The sequence below is a fragment of the Danio rerio genome, chromosome 23 (genome assembly GCF_052040795.2).
Source record: "Danio rerio strain M-AB ecotype USA chromosome 23, GRCz13ab, whole genome shotgun sequence".
NCBI lineage: Eukaryota > Metazoa > Chordata > Actinopteri > Cypriniformes > Danionidae > Danio > Danio rerio.
Window position 1 is genome coordinate 16467238 of NC_141043.1, and position 25834 is coordinate 16493071.

General features: G+C 34.4%; 1 protein-coding gene across 5 annotated transcripts in view; it reads left to right on the forward strand.

Annotated features, from left to right (window-relative positions):
* Nucleotides 1–2345: 2345 nt before the first annotated feature.
* Nucleotides 2346–25834, forward strand: part of exosc10 (exosome component 10) — a 31952-nt gene continuing 8463 nt past the window's right edge. For 2 of the 5 annotated variants that reach the window (XR_015522733.1, XR_015522734.1), the window contains exons 1-16: nucleotides 2389–2530; nucleotides 2707–2843; nucleotides 4618–4741; nucleotides 7357–7461; nucleotides 7854–8007; nucleotides 10750–10858; nucleotides 10964–11039; nucleotides 12650–12760; nucleotides 12841–12984; nucleotides 14464–14654; nucleotides 16681–16837; nucleotides 17664–18128; nucleotides 18355–18530; nucleotides 20767–20814; nucleotides 20952–21027; nucleotides 21133–21245. Coding sequence is in view for 1 of the 5 variants with exons in the window: in NM_201089.2 (NP_957383.2) it covers nucleotides 2408–2530; nucleotides 2707–2843; nucleotides 4618–4741; nucleotides 7357–7461; nucleotides 7854–8007; nucleotides 10750–10858; nucleotides 10964–11039; nucleotides 12650–12760; nucleotides 12841–12984; nucleotides 14464–14654; nucleotides 16681–16837; nucleotides 17664–17812; nucleotides 18211–18261; nucleotides 18419–18530; nucleotides 20767–20814; nucleotides 20952–21027; nucleotides 21133–21245 (1980 nt within the window). In the remaining 4 variants the exon portion in view is untranslated. 5 annotated transcript variants of the gene reach the window in all.

Consider the following 25834-nt stretch of genomic DNA (forward strand, 5'->3'; position numbering starts at 1 on the left):
TTATCCCTGAATGGGAGGGCTTTTACTGTCCAAAGCAGAATTTCTGTCTGTGTCTAGCTCTAGACATGCCATCCAATGTACAAAGAATTAGATCAAATACTATTTAATTTATTTTTTGTTTATTTATTTTTTTAATGGAGGAATAGACACCACTATTAAAAAAGGGGAAATTCTGTGTAAACAAAAATGCAATGCTGGGTTATCTGTGCTAAGTTTTGAAACTTCAAACAATGCATCCAAAATAAATTGGTGGATTAAATTCATGAAAGAAAAGGACAGTATGCATGCGGTTTACTTTTCCAGAACACATATTTGACGTAATGGGGGTGTAAAATTTATGTTGAGATTTCTGGTGAAATTAGCTACATTTCACAAACAAGCTTTATTGGCCTGGATGCTGGAATTTAATTTCCCCCCCAAAGCAAGTATATTATTTAGAATAAATTGAAAGTTTATATGAATAGATAAATATGTAAATAAATCTATGAAATCCTGCATAAATAAAACAACAAATAAATAAATACGCAAATAAATAAATAAATAAATTCCTGCAGAAATCAAACAACGAATAAATAAATTCCCAAATAAATAAATTCCTGCAAAAATAAAAAAAATGAATAAATACCCAAATAAAACAAACAAACAAACAAATAAATATATAAATAAATCCCTATATATATAAAAAATGAATAAATAAGTATCCAAACAAATGAATGAATAAATAAATAAATAAATAAATCCCTATGTATATAAAACAATAAATGAATAAATACCGAAATAAATATTTATATAAATAAGTAGATATGTAAATTCCTGCATGAATTAAACAATGAATAAATAAATACTCAGATAAATAAATAAATAAATAAATAAATAAATAAATAAATAAATAAATAAATAAATAAATAAATTCCTTCATAGATAAGACAATGAATAAATAAATAAATAAATCTCAAACAAATAAATAAATATATACACATATTCCTGCAATAATAAATACATAAATGATTAATTGTTTGGGCAGATAAAACAGCTTTCAGTTTAGCATTTACCATTTACTTATTCCCCCTAACATGAATTTAATTATTTATCTGCCCACACTATTAATTCTTTAAATATGTATATAGGCAGGAATTTGTGGATTTATATATAAAATAATAATAAAAATATATATTAATAATATATTTGTGTGTGTGTGTGTGTGTGTGTGTGTGTGTGTGTGTGTGTGTGTGTGTGTGTGTGTGTGTGTGTGTGTGTGTGTGTGTGTGTGTGTGTGTGTGTGTGTGTGTGTGTGTGTATTATTATTATATTTTTGGTGTCGTCCTCTATACCCGCCCCTCATTGATTGATCGTTAGAAACAAAAATGTTGGATTTTTTTTTTCATTAGAATGGTGACCATTGGGAAAAGTAAATACACAACTGTTAAAGAAATAAATAAACATTTGAAAGGGCAGAAAAATAAACTTTCAGTTCAGCGTTTTCTTATTCCCCCAAAATTCGTATTTTATTTAATTAATTACCTGCCCGCCCCACACTAATTGTTGATATATGAATTTGTGAATTTTATACATTTATTTATTTGCATATTTATTTATTTAAAGTTTTATTTCTTTACAGCGCTGCACGGTGGTGCAGTGTAGCACGATCGCCTCACAGCAAGAAGGTCGCTGGTTCGAGCTTCGACTCGTTCAGTTGGCGTTTCTGTGTGGAGTTTGCATGTTCTCCCCGTGTTCACGTGGGTTTCCTCAGCTAAATTGTCCGAAATGTATGAGTGTAAATGAGTGAGTATATGGATGTTTCCCAGTGATGGGTAGCAGCTGGAAGGGCATCCGCTGCGTAAAACATTCTGCTGTGGCGACCCCAGATTAATTAAGAGACTAGGCCAAAAAAAGAAAATTATTTATGCTGGAATTTAGGGATTATTTACTCATTTATTTATATATTTGCGGATTTATTTATTAAATCATTGTTTTTGTTTTGAACTTGGTGTAAAAATAGCTAACTGCGTGTTAAATCCCCTATTTTATGGCACTTAGAAACATAAAAAGCTAGTGTAAGAAAATTAGTGCATTTAACAGAGTGCTTCAGGCGACATTAATTAACATAAAGGCAGGCTACGTTTAATTAGATTTAATTATCAGTTTGTAATTAATAAACTGCACTTTAAAGAAAATATTTTGTGAACAGTGGTATTATACATGTTTGGTCTAATGTGTCGTTGCAGTTTCGCAATTCTTACCAGCAGATGTCGCCAAGCTTATAGTGTTTTGAACGACAGTATATTCAGTGTATTCATTGTGTCCTTCAGGTGGCGATATCAGCTGTCATGGTCGTCCACACACGCTTTGCCAAAGAAGAAAAAGATTTTCTCGTGCGGCTGCACTTTCGCGATTTAATGTTTTCAACATGGCGGCCTCCTCGAGCAGCGCTGCCGTGGCCAAACAGAGCGACCATTCTCCATCAGCAGAGGAAACAGAGGCAGAAACTGAGTTTTGTCCGGGCTTTAAAGACGTCGACACATTTGTCAAGGTTTGTAGTTTGTTTGAATGTGTGTCAGCGCTGTCATTATCTGTGAATACACCGCAGCGTGGAGAGATTGAGAGAGACATGTGTGGACACGGAGTGTTTTTCGATCATTAAATGCACGTATGTTGTCGTGTAATGATTGTAGTTGCTGAAGCAGGTTTGTTTTTGTGTGTGTTCAGCATGGTCTTGGAGCGGTGGTGTCCGCCACCAAAGCCTCTGCTGCTCTTCCATCAGCGGGAGATGAGTTTGATCTGTACCGCAGTTTCTCCTCCTTCCAGCAGTTCTGCGCCTCACAAGGAGACCGACTCTTACACTGGTAAAACACTCAATAAACAAATACCGAAAGACTCATTATAAACACTGAATTGTTTACAAACACTGAAACACCATTTACAAGCACATTGTGGGCAAAATAAACATTGGAACATTACGCACTCGTGATAAACATGCTGCTGCAGGTTGAGGTAAAGTTGCTTTTATATTTGCACATCGCACTTTCTCCGTAATAATATATCTTCAGAAAAGTATTTCTTGTAAATTCTTAATAGGGGAAATCATATTAGTAGCCAAAGAATATTAAAGTACAACATCGTCCACAGTCAATTAAATGTTTCTAATGTTGTTTTGAAGTCATACTTGCATGTGATTTCAGAGCGAATATTGAAAGTACCATGTTAAAACATATAGGGAACGTGTCACAAGTGTTCAAAAATGAATGAATGTGCAAGCATAAAATCAAATTTACCTTGATGCTTTATAACATCTAATAGATGCTTCAAAGAATGTCGTTAACACTATGACACCATAATCAGAGATAGCCAGCAAATAATGCTTTTTGTAAGTGAACATTTGTTTGATTTATTACGATTAAAAAAAAAACATGAACATGCATGCATTGTATAATACCATGTATATCATACTACTAGCCAATTACTAAATATTCAATAAAATAAACCTACTATTTTTTTTCATAATTAACGTTTTTTTATATAAATATTGTAAAATGTATTGTATTTTTAATGTTTACAGATGCCATTAAGATTACTCAAGTAGTTATGATATGTATAAATGATAAGAATTAGTAAAAGATGAACAGAGAAATGCAGTAAGCTAATAATAGTAATAATAATAATAATACAAAGGTGATGATGATGACTATTATTGGTGTTAGAATATTAATTTCCACACTAGTAAAATAAATACTACAGCAATGGTAATATTATTTTACAAGTGATCTTAGGGCCTTTTGTACAAACATCATGTAAACGTGTTTTGACAGTAAATTCTAAACATGCATGCATTAATAGTTACAGTTTTGATAAGAAAATAATTTAATTACATAAAGCTTTTGGTAAAATGTAAAACTGCTATTAAAATATACTAGAATTTTACTGAATGGAAACTACTACTAGTTATAATATTTAATATTATTACTATTAGTATTATATATGAACTTAGGAGTTCTTGGACAGTGGACAATATATAGTTTGAGCGTTGATATTACAATGTGTGTATCCACAATAGATACAGCAGCATCTGAATAAATTATTAAAGATTAAGATATTATTATTAAATATATTTTTGTTTATTATATTTATTAGAATTTTTAAATCATTTTTATAATGATGACGATGTTATTTTATGTTTGATTGTTAAATTTCTATACCTGAATAAGAAAACCTTTAAGCACTATTCACCTTTTCTCTTTGCTCTGCTGTATTTATATATGCTTGTAATTTATTATGATTTATGCAAACGCACTGGACAGAAACAGACTTGATCATCTCAATCTATCTAAATGAATGAAATCTTTCCAAATCTAGCTATTCTATTCATCTGGTAAAATTATATTCATTGATAGTATATATGAATAGTAAATATTGCAAAAAAAAAAAAAAAAAAAAAATTCTATATATATTGCAATGTCAGATTTTTCCAATATTGTGCAGCCCTACTACTAGGTATTCTTAAATATATATGCCACAGCATACTGCATAAAGCTTATCATGTCAGTGTCAGTAAAGTTTACTTCACTGGAGACTGACAAAGCAATTTTCTTTTTTTTCTTTTTCTTTTTTTTTTCCTGACAGTATGAGCCAGATAATGCAGCACCATGGCTGTAGATCCCACATGAGAGACCGGAACAAACTGACTGGACTGGAGGACCGCTTTGACCTGGTGGTGGACGCAAATGATGCCATCCTGGAGAAAGTGGTACGAGTCTCTCACTGACACGCACACATCGCTGAAGTTCTGGTTCAGTGCTTCCTGTTGGCATGTCTGTTAATGCTGAGAATGAGAAGGTTTATTCCAGACACTGAAAGTCAGGGAATGCTCATATATTTTTGTTAATCTCCTGGAATATCAGTGATTATTGTGTTATTGCTTTAAATTTTAGTTTCCATTCAGCAAAATGCAACTTTTCTGTACCATATTCACATCTATAGTTACTCTCATCAACTCCCAGTCATTTAACTAAGGCTAACATGTTGGGACAATATACATTGTAAGAGATTTGGTTTCAAATGACAACTTCAAAAACTTTGTCAGAAGTAGACCTCAGGAATTTGTTAGGCTATCATATGTGGGAGAGAGAGCAAATTTGTTTTAATATTTGAATTATACTAAATTATTGATTGTTCTTATAATGCCTGTTAAAACTTAAAATGATATTCAGATTAAAATAATTCTTAAATTATTTTCTTATCTATCCATGTATTTATCTATAAATCGTTTTTATAGGAACCCTGCTGTTGTGTTTACATTTGAAATTAGTGATGCTCATATCAGGATTTTTGCAGCTGATACTCAGTACTGATTCCTTGTCATGGTGATCGGCCGATACCGAGTACCGATTCTGATGCTTCAAGCTTTATAGTGCATAAAGCACATTTTCCCTCTAAGTATGATACTTAAGTGCAGACGTCTCCTTTCCTAAGAGAAAATATTAAGGATGTTGCATATAATCCCATATCTCTCATTACCATTTAGTTTGGGCATGTAATGGTCAGACACAGGTTTACAGAAAATAATAAATAAAACATGTAAAACAAATTGGTTAGAAGTGACTGAAAAAGCTATTTAAAAACACTGCTAATGACAGAAGAAGAATTCAACATGTTTCAATGAAGAAAAAGTTTGGTGTATGGGCTTTATTTGATGGATAAGAGTTTGAGCTTCACACCTATTAGTACATTACTTATTTACTTAAAGGAAGTAGGCCTATAAACTACTGTTTATTGCAATAACTAGGCCTATATTAGGAAAAGTTGTATTATTAAAAAATGAGTAAAAATATTTATTTCATTAATATTTCCAGCTAGTCTTTTTGGTGAACTTGCAATATTATCAAAAACACAGAACTTTCAGTCTTTGTAAGTAAAAGGCATAAATACCTGCAAGCCCATTAAAATATCTCCTTGATAGGAGCTCAACGATCAGAGCTCAGGACACTCTCACAGCAGCTCTAAGAGAGAGCAGGGATTTTCTTTACTGCACTATTCATTTAACCTATCAAATATAATGCTTAGAACATTACTGTGTGATGTTCACACTATCACAGTCTGTTCATTGCTCATTCACTTTTGTCACCATGATTTGCAGTTTATAGTTTACAAAGTTAAAATGCAAAGAAATGAACAGTGATTTAATGCCCTGCTACATTTGTTATTCGTAATTTCATATACAGACAACCACAATTTATATCATTATAAAGATGTGTGTTTATGTAAACACTATAAATGAGGACTTCTCCCTCAATCTCCGTATCCAGCAGACTCAGTGCAGCAGGTCTCCTGACCTGTCTATTTTAACCATTAACCCTGCTGGTAATCTGGAGGATTTAGGCAAACACAGCTGTACGGCGATGTGTCTGAATGTGAACAAACTCCTGATAAAAGACAGCGTCCGCCATTCTCTAATTCTCGTGCTGCTCTCCCGACAAAAATGCTAGCAGCACACACACAGCTTTGCTGTATGATCGGCCCTGACAAGATCGCGGGGGAAAACATACAACAAACCCAGTGGATCATGGAAACAAACACATACGAGCCTTCATGAACGGCTCAATACTGTGCCGTGGTTTCCGTGTCTCTCAGCTCGGGCTTGACACTGGCAGGTCTGGCAGGTCTCAAGAATAATTAAGCAGTCGGCTCTTCTCATAGGATAAGAAAACTCTGCTATGATTAATAATGAGAAACCGACGCGTCATCATTGCACTTGCACGCGTCATCATCACTGCGCTACGTCGCCGATTTTGATCCCGCCCCAAAAATCATTTTAAACCCGGAAGCTGAAATTAGCTGACAAAAGCTCAAAATTATCCAGTTTTTCCCACAATTAAAGCTGACAGGTGCTAACATTGTCTTAACTGATGCTCAACACACACACATCTGTTAATATAAAAAAAAAAGTTCTCCGGGGTGTCCTGAACCTTTAAACGCTGGACATACAATGGTTGCACTTGCAACAAAGAGACATATCACTCGCACAAGTCGTGCCAATAGTTTGTATAAATTTTATATTTAAGCTGTTGTGGCATGAGCACAGTGATTACTCACACCCACATGCATCGTTTACCTCTTCACGTGTTACAGCACTGCTGACGAGTGCGCGTGTGTCTTCCTCTGTGTGTAAACTAAACAAACACGATCGATCGGTTCATGAGATCGGTCAGATTGGCGAGTACCGATCGATTCATAAAATGTGATAATCGGCCAATACTGATCTCCGGCCAACCTCTTGGAGCATCCCTATTTGATTATCCTTTGAAATTGCGTAAAAAAGTTCACACCACATATATGACTCTGCCTATTGCTTTGTTTGTGCAGGGGATTCTCCTGGATGAGGCCTCCGGTGTAAGTCGCTCCCAGCAGCCAGTGATGCCTGCAGGATATCAACCACCCAAAATCATTGTGTCTAGCTGGAATCGCAAGGTTAGTTTTCCTGCACATTTTTTTTTTACATCACCACTTATCTGTTTTTGGCATTTTATATAAAGGATTATATTTGTACAAGTACTTTTTGTTTAAAATATTTTGATCAACAATAATTAAAAACCGCATTGATGAATAATTCTGACATTTTTGTAAAAAAAAAAAAAAAAAAAAAACATGTTTCTCAAAAGGATTGTATTACGTAGTGACTTTATCACTTGTAATGTGCCACTAAACTGTTGGAAATCTAACAAAAAGATCTTCCGAAAATCCTGTATTTGCAGATTGTTTCAATGCCTTGGGTTGAATAATGTTCTATAATACAATAATAATTTATTAATATAATAATAGCTGCAGTTTGACTAGACATTGAGATTTTATTTTCCTTGCAGGGTGGAGGTAGCCGAGCCCAGACCTTTCAACTTCTAGCTGCCAAAAACATACAGCGGCCACAGCTCAAGTTCAGAGATAAAGTGGACAACAGCAACACTCCGTTTCTCAGTAAAATCTTCATCAAACCCAACGCAGTCAAACCTCTGCCCTCATGTAAGTGTGCAAGGAAACCAGCACCTACAGCACGATCATTTGTATTTGTGGGCTGATTTTTGGTGAATATGAAGAATTTAACATCTGCTAGAACTCAGTCCTGGAGGACCGGTGGCCTGCAAAATTTAGTTTAGGCCCTATGCACAGCTAGAGCTTTAAAGCCAACGATAAACTTCCGGTGAAATTTCAATGTGACTTTTCAATTTTACAAGGTTCCTTTTACAGCATGGATGTTGTAACGTAATTACAATACATACTGTTAAATAGACTTAAGCATTCATTTGGTTATTTAAGCGTAAAACAAGATGAAAAATCATTATAACCACTAGCGCAGTCAGTAGCAACACGCTAGTAGCAGAAATTCCATTGAAAATGCTGGGGTAAATAAAACATGGCAAGGGAAATGGAATTTAAAGGGCCATGAAACCCCCTTGTTTCAGCAGGGTGTTTTCACACCTCTACTTTAGAAAAATTGCGCTGATTTACACTGAGGCAAAACAAACACACAGATGCAAGGCAGAAAGACAGTGACTGTGGTTACATGGATGTCAGTAATTGAATTATTTTCCAAATTATTAAATGGTGGACTTTAACTGCAGTTTGGCACTTTCATTCAGGAGTTTCATTCATGCCCCTAGTGATAAACCAGATATTTGATTCGAGGAATTGCTGAAAGCGTGTATTTTTCATGCAATGTTTGATACCGCACTGCGAATGAGAGAAAAAATCCTCCACATTTCTCAGTAACTTAGATGCACTTGGCAGGTAGCGTCAGAAAGCCGTGTGTGTTATTCCTGTCACAAAATGCGGCGAAAATCCTACACGACTGTAAGTTTGATTGTGGTTCTTACATGTTTACACTCGGAGAGCAGCATTTACAGCAGATTTTTCAGTCCATAGTATTGTAGTGATATTAGCGTACGGTAAACTTTATTAACTTAGAAATCATTTGACTAAGGTCTGTCTTTAAACACTGTTCACACTGTAAACAATGTTCCTTAGACGCGTATTTCTGTTGCGCTTTGTGTGCACTGTAATCCACACGTGAGTCCAGCTGCGCTCTCATAGAGGGAAAATAAAAACAAAACCTTCACTGCAGCAAATTATAAACACAATACTGATGACTCGTATCCAAACATTTCTTGTTCTCCCACTTGGCAACACAACGTGGCGTCTCTCTGCCGTCTGAACACTGTACAGGTACAAACAGTCTTCAAAGCTACCATGCATATTACTGAGGTTGCACCGCATACACAATAGAGCGCGCTGATTGGTTTAAACCAAGTCTTACTCATGAATGAATGCAGCACACTCCGAGACGTAATAAGGCACTCTCAGGTACAGACGTCCAGTCTACACGCTGGAATACACGCTAAAATCTCATAGCCGTGACACGGCTTCAAAAATTGGTTTCAAACTGGAAGAACGAATTTGCTCGAAATAACGCTAAAACAACCTATTTTCACTTTTTAGTGAAATATTTGTCCTAATAGTGTTTTTAGTAGTGTGGGACACATATACGACTGTCAACAGCTCAAAAAAATGTTTTGTTGTTTCGTGACCCTTTAATGCAGTGCCTCTTGTCCAATCTGAGACCCATTTCATATCGCATTTTTAACAGGCAGTGAAGATTGCTGATTTTTAAAGAAATCAGATCTTAGATGTGACAATTTATTAAAGGAAAGACAGTTCACTAGAAGCCCTTGGGCTGCCTGGCTGAAAATTAAAAGTCTGAGTGCATATAGCCCATTAGACACACCTAGACAAGCTAATCAAGCTCTTATTTGTTAAAAAATTGATTAATTCATAAACAAAACAGAAGTGTTTTCTGAGATGAACAAATGCTCTTCTCTATCTCTTTAGTTACTATTTATTCACTAAAGAAAATGGTAACTTAATGTTAACTTGGTTGTTTGTTCAATTGTTTAAAAAAAAAAAAAAAATCAATATTTCATTTTTGAATACAGTTTCATGGGTGCCGCTAGGGGGGAAAAGTTAGCTGTTTTGGGGCTCCCAGAGTTACTATTACAACCCCTACTCCCTCTATTACCCCCACCACCTGCTATTCACTTTCGTACACTACAGTGCCCACCAGAATGTTGTCATAGGGCCCGTACTGGTCAGCGGCGCCCCGGCTTACTTGCTTAAACATCACTCATTCAGTAATTTTGATCTCTCAAGATTTGTTTTTAATATTTTTTTTAAAAGGCAGTAAATACTCTCTTTCATCCACCTGTTTTATGCTCATTTTGGTATATTGGTAGGATACATTTTTTAAGTCTTTAAAAAGACGGAAATGCATTTACAAAATAAATTTATCTTTAAAGTTATTTTAATTATATTTAAATAAGTGTGATGATAAACCAGCAGATTTGACCACATTTTAAATCATCTAAAATGTTGTTTTGGTCATTCTAAAATCCCTCAGCCAAAGTCTGTCATCTAAGTCTATTGGTATTATTAGTTCATTATGTTTTGTCTTTGTCTTGAGGCACAATTAATTTATTTTATAGAAAAAAATGCATTTCACTCTGTCTCACTCAATTGAAATAGTGTTTTATTAGCAAATTTATTTGGATGGAAACCTAGCTAATGTAAGCTTACACATTCTTTAAACAACCATTGCAATGTTGTTTTGGATGATAAATATCGCACACCCCTAGGGAAAACTATAAAAATAAAAAGTAATGTATATTAAAAATAATAAAGCAAACACTAAACTCTAACCAAATGTGTGACCAGATTTTGCCGACAAGCACATTCGCAAGGAGAGGCCGGAGGATCTAGATGTCCCTGCTGCTCTGGCAGATTTTATTCATCAGCAGAGGACAAAAGAGCACGTGGACGACATGTAAGATGCGTTTAAGGGATTTATTCAATGCCTCTGTTACTTACCTTGCATCAGTGCTAATTTTGTTCTTCTTTGTAATAAATTAGTTGTAATGCTGTTTTCCAGGTTTTCCCACCCATATCAGTATGAATTGGACCATCTGGTCATGCCAGAGAATCTGAAGTGTAAACCTGAAGTCCAGGTCAAAGCCTTATTCAGCTTTTCTCCCCTGACATTTATGTTCTTTTAACACTGCAAAAAACTGTTTTTGTCTATTTTTAGTCCAAATATCTAAAAAGTCTTAAAATTAAGAAGCATTTTCTAGACAAACAGAACATATATTATATCATTTTTAAGAAATATTATGCCAAAATCAAGTGAGTTTTCCTTAAAACCAGGCAAATGAATCCACCAATGGCGTAAGCTAAATCATTTTGTTTTTGCTTTGAAATAATATTTTTTTCTGCTACCCATATAGGCAGATTATTTTGCTTGTTATAAGGAACAGTTCACTTAATTTTGGCATATTATGTCTTAAAGGAGTGGTCCAGAGTGTAATTTAAGCCTTGGTTGTGTTCATAAGATGCAAAGCAATGTGTGCTCATGTTTCCTTTGTAGATAATCACATAATTTTTTTTCGTGTATCTTACTTAAAATATATACTGCTACTCTGCTAACATGAAAACGACTATCATATTAATAGTTTCTCCACAAGAGGCTCTGATTGGTCATCTTACATAATGTGCTGTGTAAATGCTGTCAGTCAGTGTAGCTGTAAGCCATATCAGACAGGAGGATACAGCTGAACCCCATCCCTGCTCCAAAATAAAACCTGAAAACTGTCTTTCATATATATATTCAGATTATGTGAATGTTTAAGTAATATGAAATGTTCACATATCTCGTGAGATGTAGTATGCACGGAAAGCGGCCGCATAGAGAGACCCTGCAGCGCAGCTGAAGTTTGTGGGTGTTTACAGCGGTTTGATGGATAAATATGAATTTGTAGCTAAATTGTTAGTAGTGCCAATCAGCATTTTCCGTAGTTTACATCCTTGTTTATGTTATTGCTACATTGTACTGTTTACGCTAGAAACTGTGCATGTAATAGATTAATTTTAACAAATAAAAACACAGGTTTTGGCTCAGTCCATAGCTTTTGCTATTATGGCTGGAGCTGTTTCTTTAAGGAGTTTTAAGCCGAATCCATCACTGAACTGGGAGAGATTCTTGAAGCTGTCCTTTGTCAAATGCTAGCTATATATTTTTTATGATTCTCTGGAACATGATTAAAATTAAACTGTAAGCACTTCTCTCTTTGTGTCATGTCATTTAGAAGCCTAAACACAGAAACAGAACAAGCTTTGCGGAAATAACAGTGTTTGGACAGCATTTTAGCTTTCTCCGCTATAACATTACAACACCTCTGGCCATGCCCCTTCACTGCACGGGGTGTGTGTAACCTAAAGGGTTTAAGATCTCATTAAACCAGAAGTATTTTTTGTAATCCCCAAACTTTGTTTGCTGTAGACTTTGCTAAGCTAACTCTGTAAAAGCCAATGTCTTTCTTTATATTGAACTTTGAGCATATTACATTTAGGGATGTTGTTTATGCTCACACAGTTACATTACACATCAACTAAAGTTTAAAATATTATATTGTAGTAGACCATCCCTTTAAAGCAAGACAATATGTTTTACTTGTCTTGAAAATGCTTCTTGGTTTAATCGTTTTTAGATATTTGAACTAGAAACAAGGCAAAAAAGCATTTTTGTTTGCAGTGAAATAATTGTGTTTTCTTTGTGTTTTAGATGTATAAACCTATTGACGAAACCCCTTGTCAGTTTATCAGTACTTTAGAAGACCTCGTTGCTTTGAATGAGAAATTGGCCAAGACCACTGAGTTCGCTGTGGATCTGGAGGTATGGGAAATTTCTATGATGCTGTTTAGTCTTCTGGATTACTTGTTCTTTTTTAATTTGCCCAAATTCTTTGTCCACAGCATCATTCCTACAGAAGCTTTCTGGGAATCACATGTTTGATGCAGATTTCCACACGAGAGGAGGATTTCATCATAGACACGCTAGAGCTACGCAGCGAGATGTACATCTTAAACGAGACTTTCACAGACCCTGCTATTGTGAAGGTGATGGACTTATAATATTACGCTTTTCTTTTTAAAGTTACTATAAGATCTGTACATGTTGATGACAGTTTTCATTAAAAGTTTTTTGTTCATTAATAACTTTCAGGATTTACTAAAGACATGCAGTTAAAGATCAGGAATTACAAGCAATAGACAATTTTTTTGGTGACCATATGCATTGTGTTTTTTAAGTCAGTTTTTTTTTTCAGCCAGAATATGGAAAGAGAGCATTCAAATGAATGATGAAGCAGTTTATTAAAGGCATAGCTCATCTAAAACTAAAAATTCTGCCATCATTTACTTGCACGCTTCACTTGTGACACCTGTTTTAGTTTTTTCTTCTGCTGAACACAAGTTGATATTTTAAAAATGTTGGAAACCTTTAACCATTGACTTCCACAGTTTAGTTTTTTGGTGCTATTTATTTTCTTCTTTCCTTTTATGTCCACTTAATTGTGATGTTAGGAGTTGCGCATATGGATCCATTACCAAGCCACATTACTTTTATATATGCTAGTCTTAGTAGATTGATGTTCATTGTGGAAAAGAGCTGCCACATCTATTAGTACTGGACACATAACAACACCGCTATATCCATGGAACACGAAATTGCAGACTCTTTGAACGAGGAAATAATTCACAGCCCAGACGGCCTGTTAATTTAATATTAGCTGGAACACCTGAAGGATGGTTACAGCGTGTTGCAATGTCAGCTGTCCAAAAGTCTACTTTAGAAAGTCAACTTTTTCTTTAATTTTTTGGACTTGTTTGAAAGCTTTTCGAAGTGGCAGTGTAGTTGTTTACATTGCATTAGCAAGGCAGCTACTGATGGGATTTGTGTAATGTTTCAAAAAGCTTTGTTGCAGTGGAAAATGAAATCGTATTCGTGCTGTCTGGCCCGGTTTGGCACGGAATGGAACAGTTCAGCATAAAAAACAATTCAGAATGATAGTGGAAAAGTTGCTTTTGTTTAGAATAATTGCATCGATCGGTGTGCACTCACTTAATATAACACACTCACAGCAATACTGTAATACCAATTGGTAAGTGTGATCGCAAGTAATATTGACTTTATCTAACAGTTCATTTCATGCTCAACATTGTCAATTTTTCTGTGTAGCTAATGAAAATGTTTCCAAAAGACCCTGGAGCTAAATATTTGGGTGCCTCAGAGCAACACCACATTGTTTGTCATATTCCTCAATGATTAATTTTGAACAAATTATCTGAGTCCATGATCACTCAGTAAGCCCGAGATTTGTTGCAACCTATTGGCAATTGAAGTATCATTTATTTAACACATTCGATGAATCATAATTTAATTATAAAAAAAAAATATCAAGATAATACTTTTGCCAGTATTCCACACAAACACCTATGCCGGTGCTCTTTAATTTCCGCATTGTGAGTGTCCATCCACTTTCATTCTCCTTAGTATAATAAATGTGTCACTATATTGTGAATACCTTGTTTCTGCAGGTGTTTCATGGGGCCGACTCTGATATTGAGTGGCTGCAGAAGGACTTTGGGCTTTATGTGGTCAACATGTTTGACACTCATCATGCTGCACGCTGTCTTAACCTCGGCCGCAACTCTCTTGATCATCTCCTGAAAGTATACTGTGACGTGAGCTCTGATAAACGCTACCAGCTGGCAGACTGGAGGATACGGTACATGCAACTCATTATGATCAGCACGATACACTTCCTATTTTATTTTTGCAAGTAATTTATGCGAAACTAAGTTTACGCCGTTTCTGTTTGTTTGATGTAAAAAAAAAAAAAAAAAAAAAAAACTTTTAGATTGCATAAGTTTTTGCATTTAGGTATGGCAAATGAAATAGTCAACAAATCAAGAAAATAATTCTTAAAAATCTATTCGTATCTTCTCTAATTTGTAAATGGGGATTTGTTTGGATGCCAAAATGTGTCAGATGCCAAAACAACCTTTATAAAAAATGATTTCCACTTGGAATTATGATATTCTATCTTAAAGCATTAATTGATACATAATTTGATATTTGCAAATGTTACAATAATTAAGATATTTTTGTGTGGACATAAAAGGATTGTTGTAACAGTATATCAACATATTAAATAAATTAGCACTACATTTAACTTTGCATGTTTTATGACTATTTTTAACATTGTTTAAGTTCAGTTTAAAAAGACAGTGCTAAATATTTTGTCCAGTGAAGATGTTTTTTTTAGTAGACATATGGTGGGTTATTAAACACTTTATGAAACTGTTAATATAATTTTCCTGTGATACTGTAATATTTCTCTAGAGGTCAGTATAGCTAAAATAATGTGCTAACATTTATAGTTCTTATTAAGACCCCATTAATTCAACTGGGTAGAGTTGCACCAGCTGTTCAAAAAATCTTTCTTAAACTGGAACGTAAAGTCCACACTAGGGGCTTAGTAACTACTAGCTAGTTTGCAACTAAATTTTTTCTTACTTTGGTTGCACCACTTGTTCTCAAGGTAAACCGTAGTTAGGTCATTTGCTCTCTGTAAAGTCATGCGTAGTCGCATTGAATGACGTAATATCCAATAGAAAGCATTTAAATCGTTAAACTGCATAATTCGGCAACTAATGCATCTATATAGAACTTTTCTATGAAAATGAAATGACATTACATTTTTATAGTAAATTACAGTCAGTCATTAATAACAGGTTATGCATATACCTGAATGCACGCGAAATACACATGAAGTTTTTTATATTCTTCACATGAAAGAGAAAAGAGCAGGAAGAATGACTCGGTCATGAGGTTTTTGTTTCAACTGATGGATACAACAAACACAAAAGACTCCTTAAAAGAAAATTAAACTCTTCTTTCACAAACAAAAAAAAAGTGTGAGATTTGGGAAGAAATGAAGGCTGTGAGTAGAGGGAGGTCATTCTGCATTATCATCGCGAGCTCCTCTATGTAAACTAATATCGTCTCTTTTCTACTGTTAAACAAGGGGGAGGCTGCTGTAAATATTTAGTTGAAACGTAGCGCTATGTTTAAAGTAAGTTCAGTAGTGCAACACACAAATATTTAGTAGTGCATAAATTGTAACTTGGTGTCCCTTTAAGTCACAAATAGGCTACGTTTTAACTTGCGCATTGCTGGTGCAACAGGCCCCTGACTGTTTTACAGCTAAGTCTTAATATTGTTGAGTTAAAAACGACAAGAAAGTTAATTACATTTTTAATCGAAATTGATAATTTTTATATAGTCAGCAGCTCTGTTTTTGCTAGTAATGGAAAATGCAACTTTGTTTCTATTAAATCTTAATGGCACAAAATGCCTTTAAATCTTATTAATAGACTATTATTTTCAAAGAGTAAGATGTTTATGAGCTGCATTTAAAATTGTAGATAATCTCCACAAAGCTGAGTGCTTAATTTCTGCATCTTTTGGTTCAAAAAAAGCACTTTTCATTGTTTTCAAGCTCACTATAGTTCTCTCCACTGGCTAATTTCAATTTTAAACACACACTAAAAGTAATAGCAATCATTTTGGCCTTTAGATAACCCTGTTTGGTGGTCCTTTTATGTGCATTCAGAGTGCTGATAGGCTCATGAAAATAACCTTAGTCAAGTTAGAGTTTGATTTTTGTACAGAGGTACATGTTGTTTTTTTTAAATAAAAATTTGAACACCACATAATGACAGAATTAAGTGTATGTATTATGCCTGTAGGCCGTTGCCAGATGAGATGTTGAAGTATGCTCAGGCTGACACTCACTACCTGCTGTACGTGTATGATCGGGTCAGAGCAGATCTGTTTGATGGGGGCAACGGGCAGGCCACCCTCATTCAGCAGGTCTGGACTAAAAGCAGAGACCTTTCGCTCAAGGTATGGACACATTTCAACATAAACTTAAAGTGCCTCGTTATGCTTTTCCTGGTATTACTCTTCAAGTAATGTTCATTTAAATTAAAAATCAAATAAAGTGTTTTTAGTGTAAACATTTGTCATTTCTATTCATTTATTTTGTATTCTCCTAATAAAATAGTAAGCTATGTAATATGTTTGAACTGTTAATATTCAGCTTTCCACATAAATAACACGTATAACATCACATCCATCCATCCAAAATAACAAATCAAAATAACAAAAGTCATAATGAAGGACATAATGTAACATGCGAGGATGTAATGTTTTTTTATATATTAATATTGACATGAAATTGCCACCAGTTGCTGATATGGCAATAAAGAAACAAATTTAAACTTTATGTAAAGTTCAGAGTCATATGTGCAGAAATAGCTAATTACAAAAGCTAAATAATCATAGATTATGGTCGGTAAGTGGTCAACAAATCTCAACAGACTGGCTCATTTAACCAATCAGAGCAGGAAACACTATGAGAAAGGCAGGGTGTAACAAGAACGGACCTATGAGGCTATTATTCCAGACACTGTGAGATAAGAGTCAATGCTTTTCTGACATTATGAGAATTTTTTTTTTTTTTTTTTACTTAGAATTAAAGCCATTAAATAAGATTAATAAAAGTAGTATTTCTAAAATGGCATAATAAAGGCTCTTTAAATACACCAAATAAACCCCATTTCAAATATTCTCTATTAAACACTTTGAATCGGTTCAGATGAATCTGTTCAAAGATACAGGTTCAAAATGGTGTTTTCTGAATATTGTGTCTTTCAACCATTTTCTTTAGAAATATGTGAAGCCTATTTTTACGGAGGACTCATACATGGAGTTGTACCGCAAGCAGAAGAAGAGCTTTAACACACAGCAGCTGGCAGCCTTCAGACTGATGTACGCCTGGAGAGACAAACTGGCCCGAGAAGAAGACGAGAGCACTGGGTAATGGCCAAACCTCACTCAGTGCATGGCACTACCGACCAGGGCATCTGATTTATGAATTTAACAGCCTTCCTAAAAGTAAATGTACAACAGGTTAAATTTAAATGAATTATGATTTATATATATATATATGTATATATATATATATGTACATATATATATATATATATATATATATATATATATATATATATATATATATATATATATATATATATATATATATATATATATATATATGTATATTTTTATTATTTATATATATTTTTTTGTGGCTTATTTAAGTGAAATATGTTTACTTGGCTTACTTCGTTTTGTGCGCAAGCCACATTTCTAAATAAGACCACAGGATATTTTGTTTCATTGACTTGAGCCTTAAATGTGTTCCTGCTCCTCAGGTACATCTTACCAAACCACATGATGATGAAAATTGCAGATGAGCTTCCAAAGTAAGTTTTTAAAGTGGGCAAAATACATATTTAAACTGTACAGTTTAGTTTAACAAAAAATGCTAAGAGCAAAAAATTATTTGTTCCTTTAAGTGCTTGGTGTGGAAACCCTTAATAATGTGTGGGTGGGTGTGTGTGTGTGTGTGTTTGACTGCAGGGAGCCTCAGGGCATCATCGCATGCTGTAACCCCACTCCACCACTAGTGCGTCAGCAGATCAACGAGCTTCATCAGCTCATCAAACAGGCCAGAGAGACTCCGTTACTGAAGGTTTGTACATGTATGTATTAGGGATGGGACAGTTTATGAAAAAACTAAACAAACACTTCTACTGTGATGGTTCAGTGTTTTTATGCAATTCATGCATTTCACTAAATTGTCGCTTTGGTTAGTATTACTGTTCTGTGGTCAGTTTTCAGTTTGATTCGCTATACGTTGGTTATACATAGGTCATTAATTAGCACTGTTGTCTCACAGGAATAAAGAATCGTGTATATTTTGGTTGCTGGCCTTTAAAAAAAACTCTTTAGACTTAGTCTTTAAATTTTGATGTTATTACATGTAATCCACCGATATGTTGCAAAGCACGAACATGTTGAATTAAAAAAAAAAAAGTATTTGTGAACTGAGAGAGAAATGAGCAGGAGTGCGAGTATTGAGTTTCTGCCAAGTTTATGATATAATCTGAAGCATGCGCATTAACAACATTAACTGTGAGAGAGATGGTGTAATCTCTAGAGAAATGTGATGAGATTGCAGCAAAGTCCTTTTAAGGCAAGCCATTTCACTCGACAGCCATCTTTGAAACACCTCTTGGGCAGTATGCTCGGGAAAACATCAAATTCTCCAAAATTGTTTGCCAAACTTATTATATTTCATAATAGGAATCATTCAGAAAACTAAACAATGTCTGTCACTTTAGTGTTATTTATAAACATCCGAATTACACAAAATCTGCAGAAATTCACTTCTGGTCCGAGCCCCTCCCCTGGAGAACAGGCATGGGCCGGTATTGCATTCTGACGGTATGGATAAAATATCACGGTTTCACGGTGTTGTGTTTACTGCTTTAAAATATATTATTTTTAAACGTCTGGTTAAAAAAAAAATCTAAAACTTTTTTCCCTTTTGAACACAATAAATTTTATTTTGAGAAACATTTATGATATTTTGTTGCAGTAAACATGTCAGGCTGAATAATGAAAGTGAATTATTGACTTCTGCTATCTTTATTTGTTTTAAAAACAGATTTCTTTACAGTTTAAAACAGCCTTTTTTGATATTTTTTTCTGCTGGAGATACTGTTTCCCTAAAAACTAAATTAAAATAATGTAAATAAAAAAATCTTAGCAGAAAATGTTGGCGGTTTTAAAACCTTGACTTTTTCAAACCACGGTATACCTTGAAAACGGTTATCGTCTAATGCCAGCTAGAGAATCTTTAGTTTACAGTGATAGCTGATTGGCTCGTGTACTAGAAGGTGAGGCTTCATTCGCAATATTGACCAGTACCAAAGTCCCTTTAAGGCAAGTCATTTCACTCGGTGGCCATCTTTGAAGCGGCTCTCTCTGCCATTCTGTCTGAAAGGAGAAACATCAAATTCTCTAAAACTACTAGCCAAGCTTGCGATTACATATTACGAATAACCAATAAAACTAAACAACAGCTGTCTATTTAGTTTAATTTCTAAATGTTTGTATCACACAAAATCTGCAGAAACTAACATCTGGTCCAAACCCCTACCCCGGAGAATTGTCATTCTATAACGATCACTGATTGGCTCCTGTACTAAAAAGTGGGCTTTAGTCACCATATAGCGATTGCTGATTGGCTCCTGTACTAGAAAGCGGGGCTTCAATCGCCATATTGACAATTACACATTTCCCCATTCAAAAGTATACGAGTGACATCTCTTGTGTATTCTATAGTCTTTGCCGTTACATTTTTCCCAAATTCAAAACTAAACACATGACATCTCTTGTGTATTCTATAGTCTTTCACTGCAGTAGGGCATAACCCTAGTAACACAACAAACAAACACATGTACTGGATCTTGACTAGAACCTAATTAAAAAAATAATAATTTCAAAAACATTCCCATTCCTAGCATGTGTATATTTATATCATTTTTAACTTAAGCTCTACAAAAGCATAAATACAAGGAGATTCAGGGAATCATAAATTTAAGAAGTGTTCCATATCCCAAACCAGCACTCCTGATAACCTTCTCTGCATACTCTTTAGGCTTCTGCCACTTTAATTGTTCATGCTCATTAGAGTCAGGAAGAGTTTAATTGGCTGTTGATGTTTTTATGCTTCATTCGCTGGAAGACAATAATTCTAAATGTGATCTAAAGATATGGTGTGGACTTCATTGTCTTTATATATAAAGAAAAGGTAAAAATGTATATTGTTAGATTTTATTCTTTGTGTGAATGCAGCAGTGCTATAATTTGTCATATTTTTATATAATGGATCAGTGATTACTAATGTTGTCTCTCTTCAGGCAGAGGTAGTAGCTCAAAAGAGGAAATCAATGACCCCTAAACGAAAGGTGTGTTGACATTCATTCAACAGATTGTTTTTATTATTGTTGTTAATATGCCTCAATACCAATATGCATATTTTATATGGCTCAGTATGCCTTGAACTGGTGCAAGGAGTTTATTCCTTACTGCTGTTGTTTTACAGCCACAGTCTACTTTATTCGGACCCCATGACACGTCACGCTCCTCTGAAAGTGACTTCCTGGACCTTTCTTCTTTTGGTAGGTGTAAATAATAATAAGAATGTCATGAGTGTTTATTTGCCTTTAATTTTTATATTTTAAATAAGTTTGATGATTAGATTAATGTTTTCTGCACTGGTGTAGAAACCCCAACCAAACCTGGAATGCTGTTCTCAGAGGAAGATGAGGAAAGTGTGGATAGAGAGAAAAAATCAGTGCATGGTCTGACTGCTCCAGCAAAAATCAGTCTATTTGCGGTGAGTAGTTGATGATGATGATGATGGTGATGATGACGATCATGATGATGATGAAGAAGCCTTTATTTGTCACATACACTGTTACATGTAGCGAAATTGGACTCCTCCGACCATACACACGTCACACATTTCAGGGATAGACAGGTCAGATGAGCGGTATCTTTAGAAAGAGAAAATAAGATATATTAGGGGAAAAAGCCCCTCCCAGACTGTCCTTAAAGTAGGGCAGTGTGAGGTCAGGGGAAGAACAAGCCCCAGCAAGAAGCACATAAACACATAGACATAACATCGCAATGGGGTATGTGGAGATAATCATATGTAGGCAACAGCCATTCAGTCCTGCAGCTGAAAAGCACATGAGTATATACTTTATATTAACATATTTATAAATATTTGCATTAAAGTTTTTTTTTTTGAGAAAAAGATTGGCGAAGCAGGTCAAAATTTGTATATTTTTGAAAACTAGATTTATATATATTTATATATATATATTAGGGGTGTAACGATATTAAAACCGAACCGAAATATCGCGATACACCAACCACGATACATATCGCGAAACTCTGAACCAATTTAAACACATCTTTATTATCACATTTGATTAAATTATTTTAGTAATGATGAGGATTTGTTCTAAATATTATATTCTAAAGTTAGTATTTTAGTGCATGTTATGTCATGTGACTTGAGTAAGCATCACACTCGTTACTACTGGACGCAGGATGGCTGCTTCACATAGTACTGAGATTGCAGATTCCCCAGACACATTTAAGTCATCTGTGTGGAAACATTTTGGTTTTCCAGTTGAGTACAGGAATAGAATTCATGTCGTAGACAAAGCACACGCCTGTCTGTCTAAACTGTTTCACGAAACTTACTTGTAAGGAAAAACATTTAAAAAGTGTGGTAATTTCACAATGTGAGGGTGTAAGCAACAGAACTGCCAACAAAAGTGATTTAATGTACAAAAGTGAAACCAGAATAATGCCCAAATATACAAAAAAGAGAAATATTTACACTAATAAAAATAATATAATAAAGTAACAAATTCAAACAAAAGTATCAAACAAAAATTAGTTAAACTCGAGCAAGGGGGTGATAGTGAAGACAAACAAAAGAAATAAATATAACAAAACAATTCTAACTCATGAATAACCCCTTACCTTGCTAAAACTGATGAAAAGAAAAAAAGGTCTTCAGCGCCGTGCGCCGCATTCTTCCCTATACTGAATAAAACAAACAAAGATGACCTTCACCTCTTACCTGATGTCTTTAACAATACATTTTCTACGTGTTTGCAAAATGGAAATCGTATGACATTTTCCCTATCCACCTTACACTAAGACTGAACTTGAGGAGATACAGCTGTATTGTCGGGAAGGAGCGGAGCCAAAAAATAATATACAAATCAATTGAAATAAAAATGTACAAACCTCACAAAATTACTTAAAGTGGGCAAAAGTAATGCAAAATAATTTTGCCTAAACGAAAGTTAAGCAAAAACAACGAAAATCATAATCATGTCAGAAAAATACACAAAAAACGAGATCAAAGGAAAAAGCGCTCTCTCTCCCGCTCTTCCTGACATGCTTTTCACATTCCCGCGCTGCGTCGCCAAATGATGATAGATCGGTCTCCTGACCAATCAGCTGTCAAAAAGGCAGACCTACAGAAATGACAGGCATCAACTGTCGTAAAGGCGGACCTACATAAATGACCGGCATAGAGTTAGCGGGAGAGAGAGAGAGATCAGGAGGCAAACATACAGCCGGCTACAACCCTAACATTAGTTTCAGACACAACTGCAATGTATTTTACTGGTGAATATGTCATGTAAATACACTTTACAAACACATTATATGTATATTTTTCATTAATTTAAACGGAAACCTATCTATCTAACTGAAACCATAGATAATCAAAAATGAGCGTCTGTGTCAGCACAGAGATCAAGCCTCTTATCGGAGAATGTGGATATTATGGTGTTTTTGAAGAAGATCTTTCACTAGTCTACACTGCAATTATTTATTTAATTTTAGTTTACTTAGTTAAGATGGCTGCACTAAAGAGAATAGTTTTTTTCTGACTAGTCTATATTGGAGGTATTTATTTAATTTTAGTTGTTTACTCTGATATCCTGACTGTACTAAAAATGTAATGAAAAAGTTAATTAAGAAAAAGTTAAGATGTTCTTGTTATTGAGTGAATTGTCCCTTAGCATTGCTGTTAACATGACATCAACCCAAACCCCACAGCAAACAGAAACCGAATCATGGCTCCAAAACCGTGAACCGAACCGAACCGTGCCTTTGGTATATCGTTACACCCTTAATATATATATATATATAAGAATTTTAAGAAATGATGTTTGAAATTATGTTTGAAATTATATCAGAAATTATTTGTATCAGAAATTATAGTTGTGGGGTAGCACAGTGGCTCAGTGATTAGCACTGTTGCATCACAGCAAGAAGGTCGCTGGATTGAGTCCCGGCTGTGTCAGTTAGCATTTCTGTGTGGAGTTTGCATGTTCTCTCTGTGTTAGCGTGGGTTTCTTCCAGTTGCTCCAGGTACTCCATAAACTACTTCACACACATATACTACTGCCAATTTAATGTGTATGGATGTTTCCCAGTCCTGGGTTGCAGCTGGAAGGGCATCTGCTGTGTAAAACATATGCTGTATAAGTTGGCGGTTCATTCCGATGTGGCGACCCCAGAGAAATAAAGGGACAAATTCGAAGAAAAATGAATGAATTATAGCTGTAGCCAAGACACTTTAACTCAATCCCTTTATTTTGTGGAAGACACACACACACACACACACAAAAATTAGAGATCAGCAATGATTGAAGCACAATGAAAGATTACCTTGACAAGTCAGTGAAGACCAAGATGATTTGCCAGCCAGTTAAATAGCGTTTATAAGATAATTAAAGCTGCATTTCACCTAAAACAATAAATTCTTTCATCTCCACATCCTCTACTTTAAAACCCATTTGAGTTTCTTTCTTTTGTTGAAAACAAAGCAAGGTGTACTGAATAATCTTTAATAAACAATTCAACAGAAGAGAAATTCATAAAGGTTTGATGCCTGTGAGTGCGAGGAAATTTTCATTTTTAGGTAAACTCTTTAATCTCTCTTTAGTTTTTAATCTCTGAATCTCTTTGAGGAAATATCACCAGCATGTTCAGATAAATGCTGCTAACTGTGAAGATTTGAAAGTCTTGTGTAATCTTAATGCATGTTTAGTCTCTTGTTGTTTATTTCTACCATGCTTGAGAATAAATATGCAGCTCATGAAATATGCTTAAATGCGGCTCATTTAGGGCCTTTGGACTTCAGAAACGACTTTAAATTTAGGAAATCTTTGTTTTTATTAAAATCTGATTTTAATATCCCATTGAATCTATGGAAACTGAACATCATTTGATTTTTAGCATAATAGAAAAAGTGGACTTTTTAAAGAAAGTCTTTGATATTATTTTTTCGCTGGACACCTGGTCATATGGGGTTCTTTGCAAATGAACAGGCAGATAAAATGGCCAAGGAAGCTCTACAGTTGGAGATACAAATACAAAATTCATGTGTGTCATGTTAAACTCGTTTTAAATTTGAATATCAATGAGAAATGGCAAATGGAATGGATGAATGTAGAAACAACAAATTGTATGAAATGAGTTCATTTGTAAATGAAAAACAATTACTATTTGAAAATAGACATAATTAGGTTGCACATAAGAGATGTAGAATCGGACACTTATGGATGTAAGACTAATCAGATGTAAGACTTGCACGCTTGTATTCACTGATAATACCTATTTGTGATCTGTGTAATAAATATTTTGATGATAAAAGATATTTTAATAGATTGTGTATTTTTAAATGATATTAGAGAACATTTTATTCAGGATAGTTTTAAGGAAAATATTAAGGGTAATGTTTGAAGAGATGTCTTCTGAAGGAATTTTAGAATATTTATCATTAATCTTACTAAAAGATTGTATGTGACTTTTTTCAGTGTTGTTGTTTGTTTTGTTTGTTTTTGTGCAATGTATGTTTAAGAAACTGATATGATTGTATGTTATATATTGTATATTTAGTATAGGATTTCCCATGAATATATGCTGCTGATATGGCATTAAAACATGCATGCATGCATGCATACATACGGACGTGCATACATACATGCATGCATACATACAGTTGGAGTCAGAATTATTAGCCTCCCTGTTTATTTTTTTTCCATAATTTCTGTTTAACAGAGAGAAGATTTTTTTCAACACATTTCTAAGCATAATAGTTTTAATAACTCATTTTTAATAACTGATTTGTTTGATCTTTGTCATGATGACAGTAAATAATATTTTACTAGATATTTATCAGGACAATTCTATACAACTTAAAGTGACATTTAAAGGCTAAACTGGGTTCATTAGGTTAACTAGGCAGGTTAGGGTAATTAGGCAAGTTATTGTATATTGATGGTTTGTTTTGTAGACTATCAAAAAATATATCTTAAAGGGGCTAATAATTTTGTCCTTATAATGACATTGAAAAAATGTAAAACTGCTTTTATTCTAGCCGAA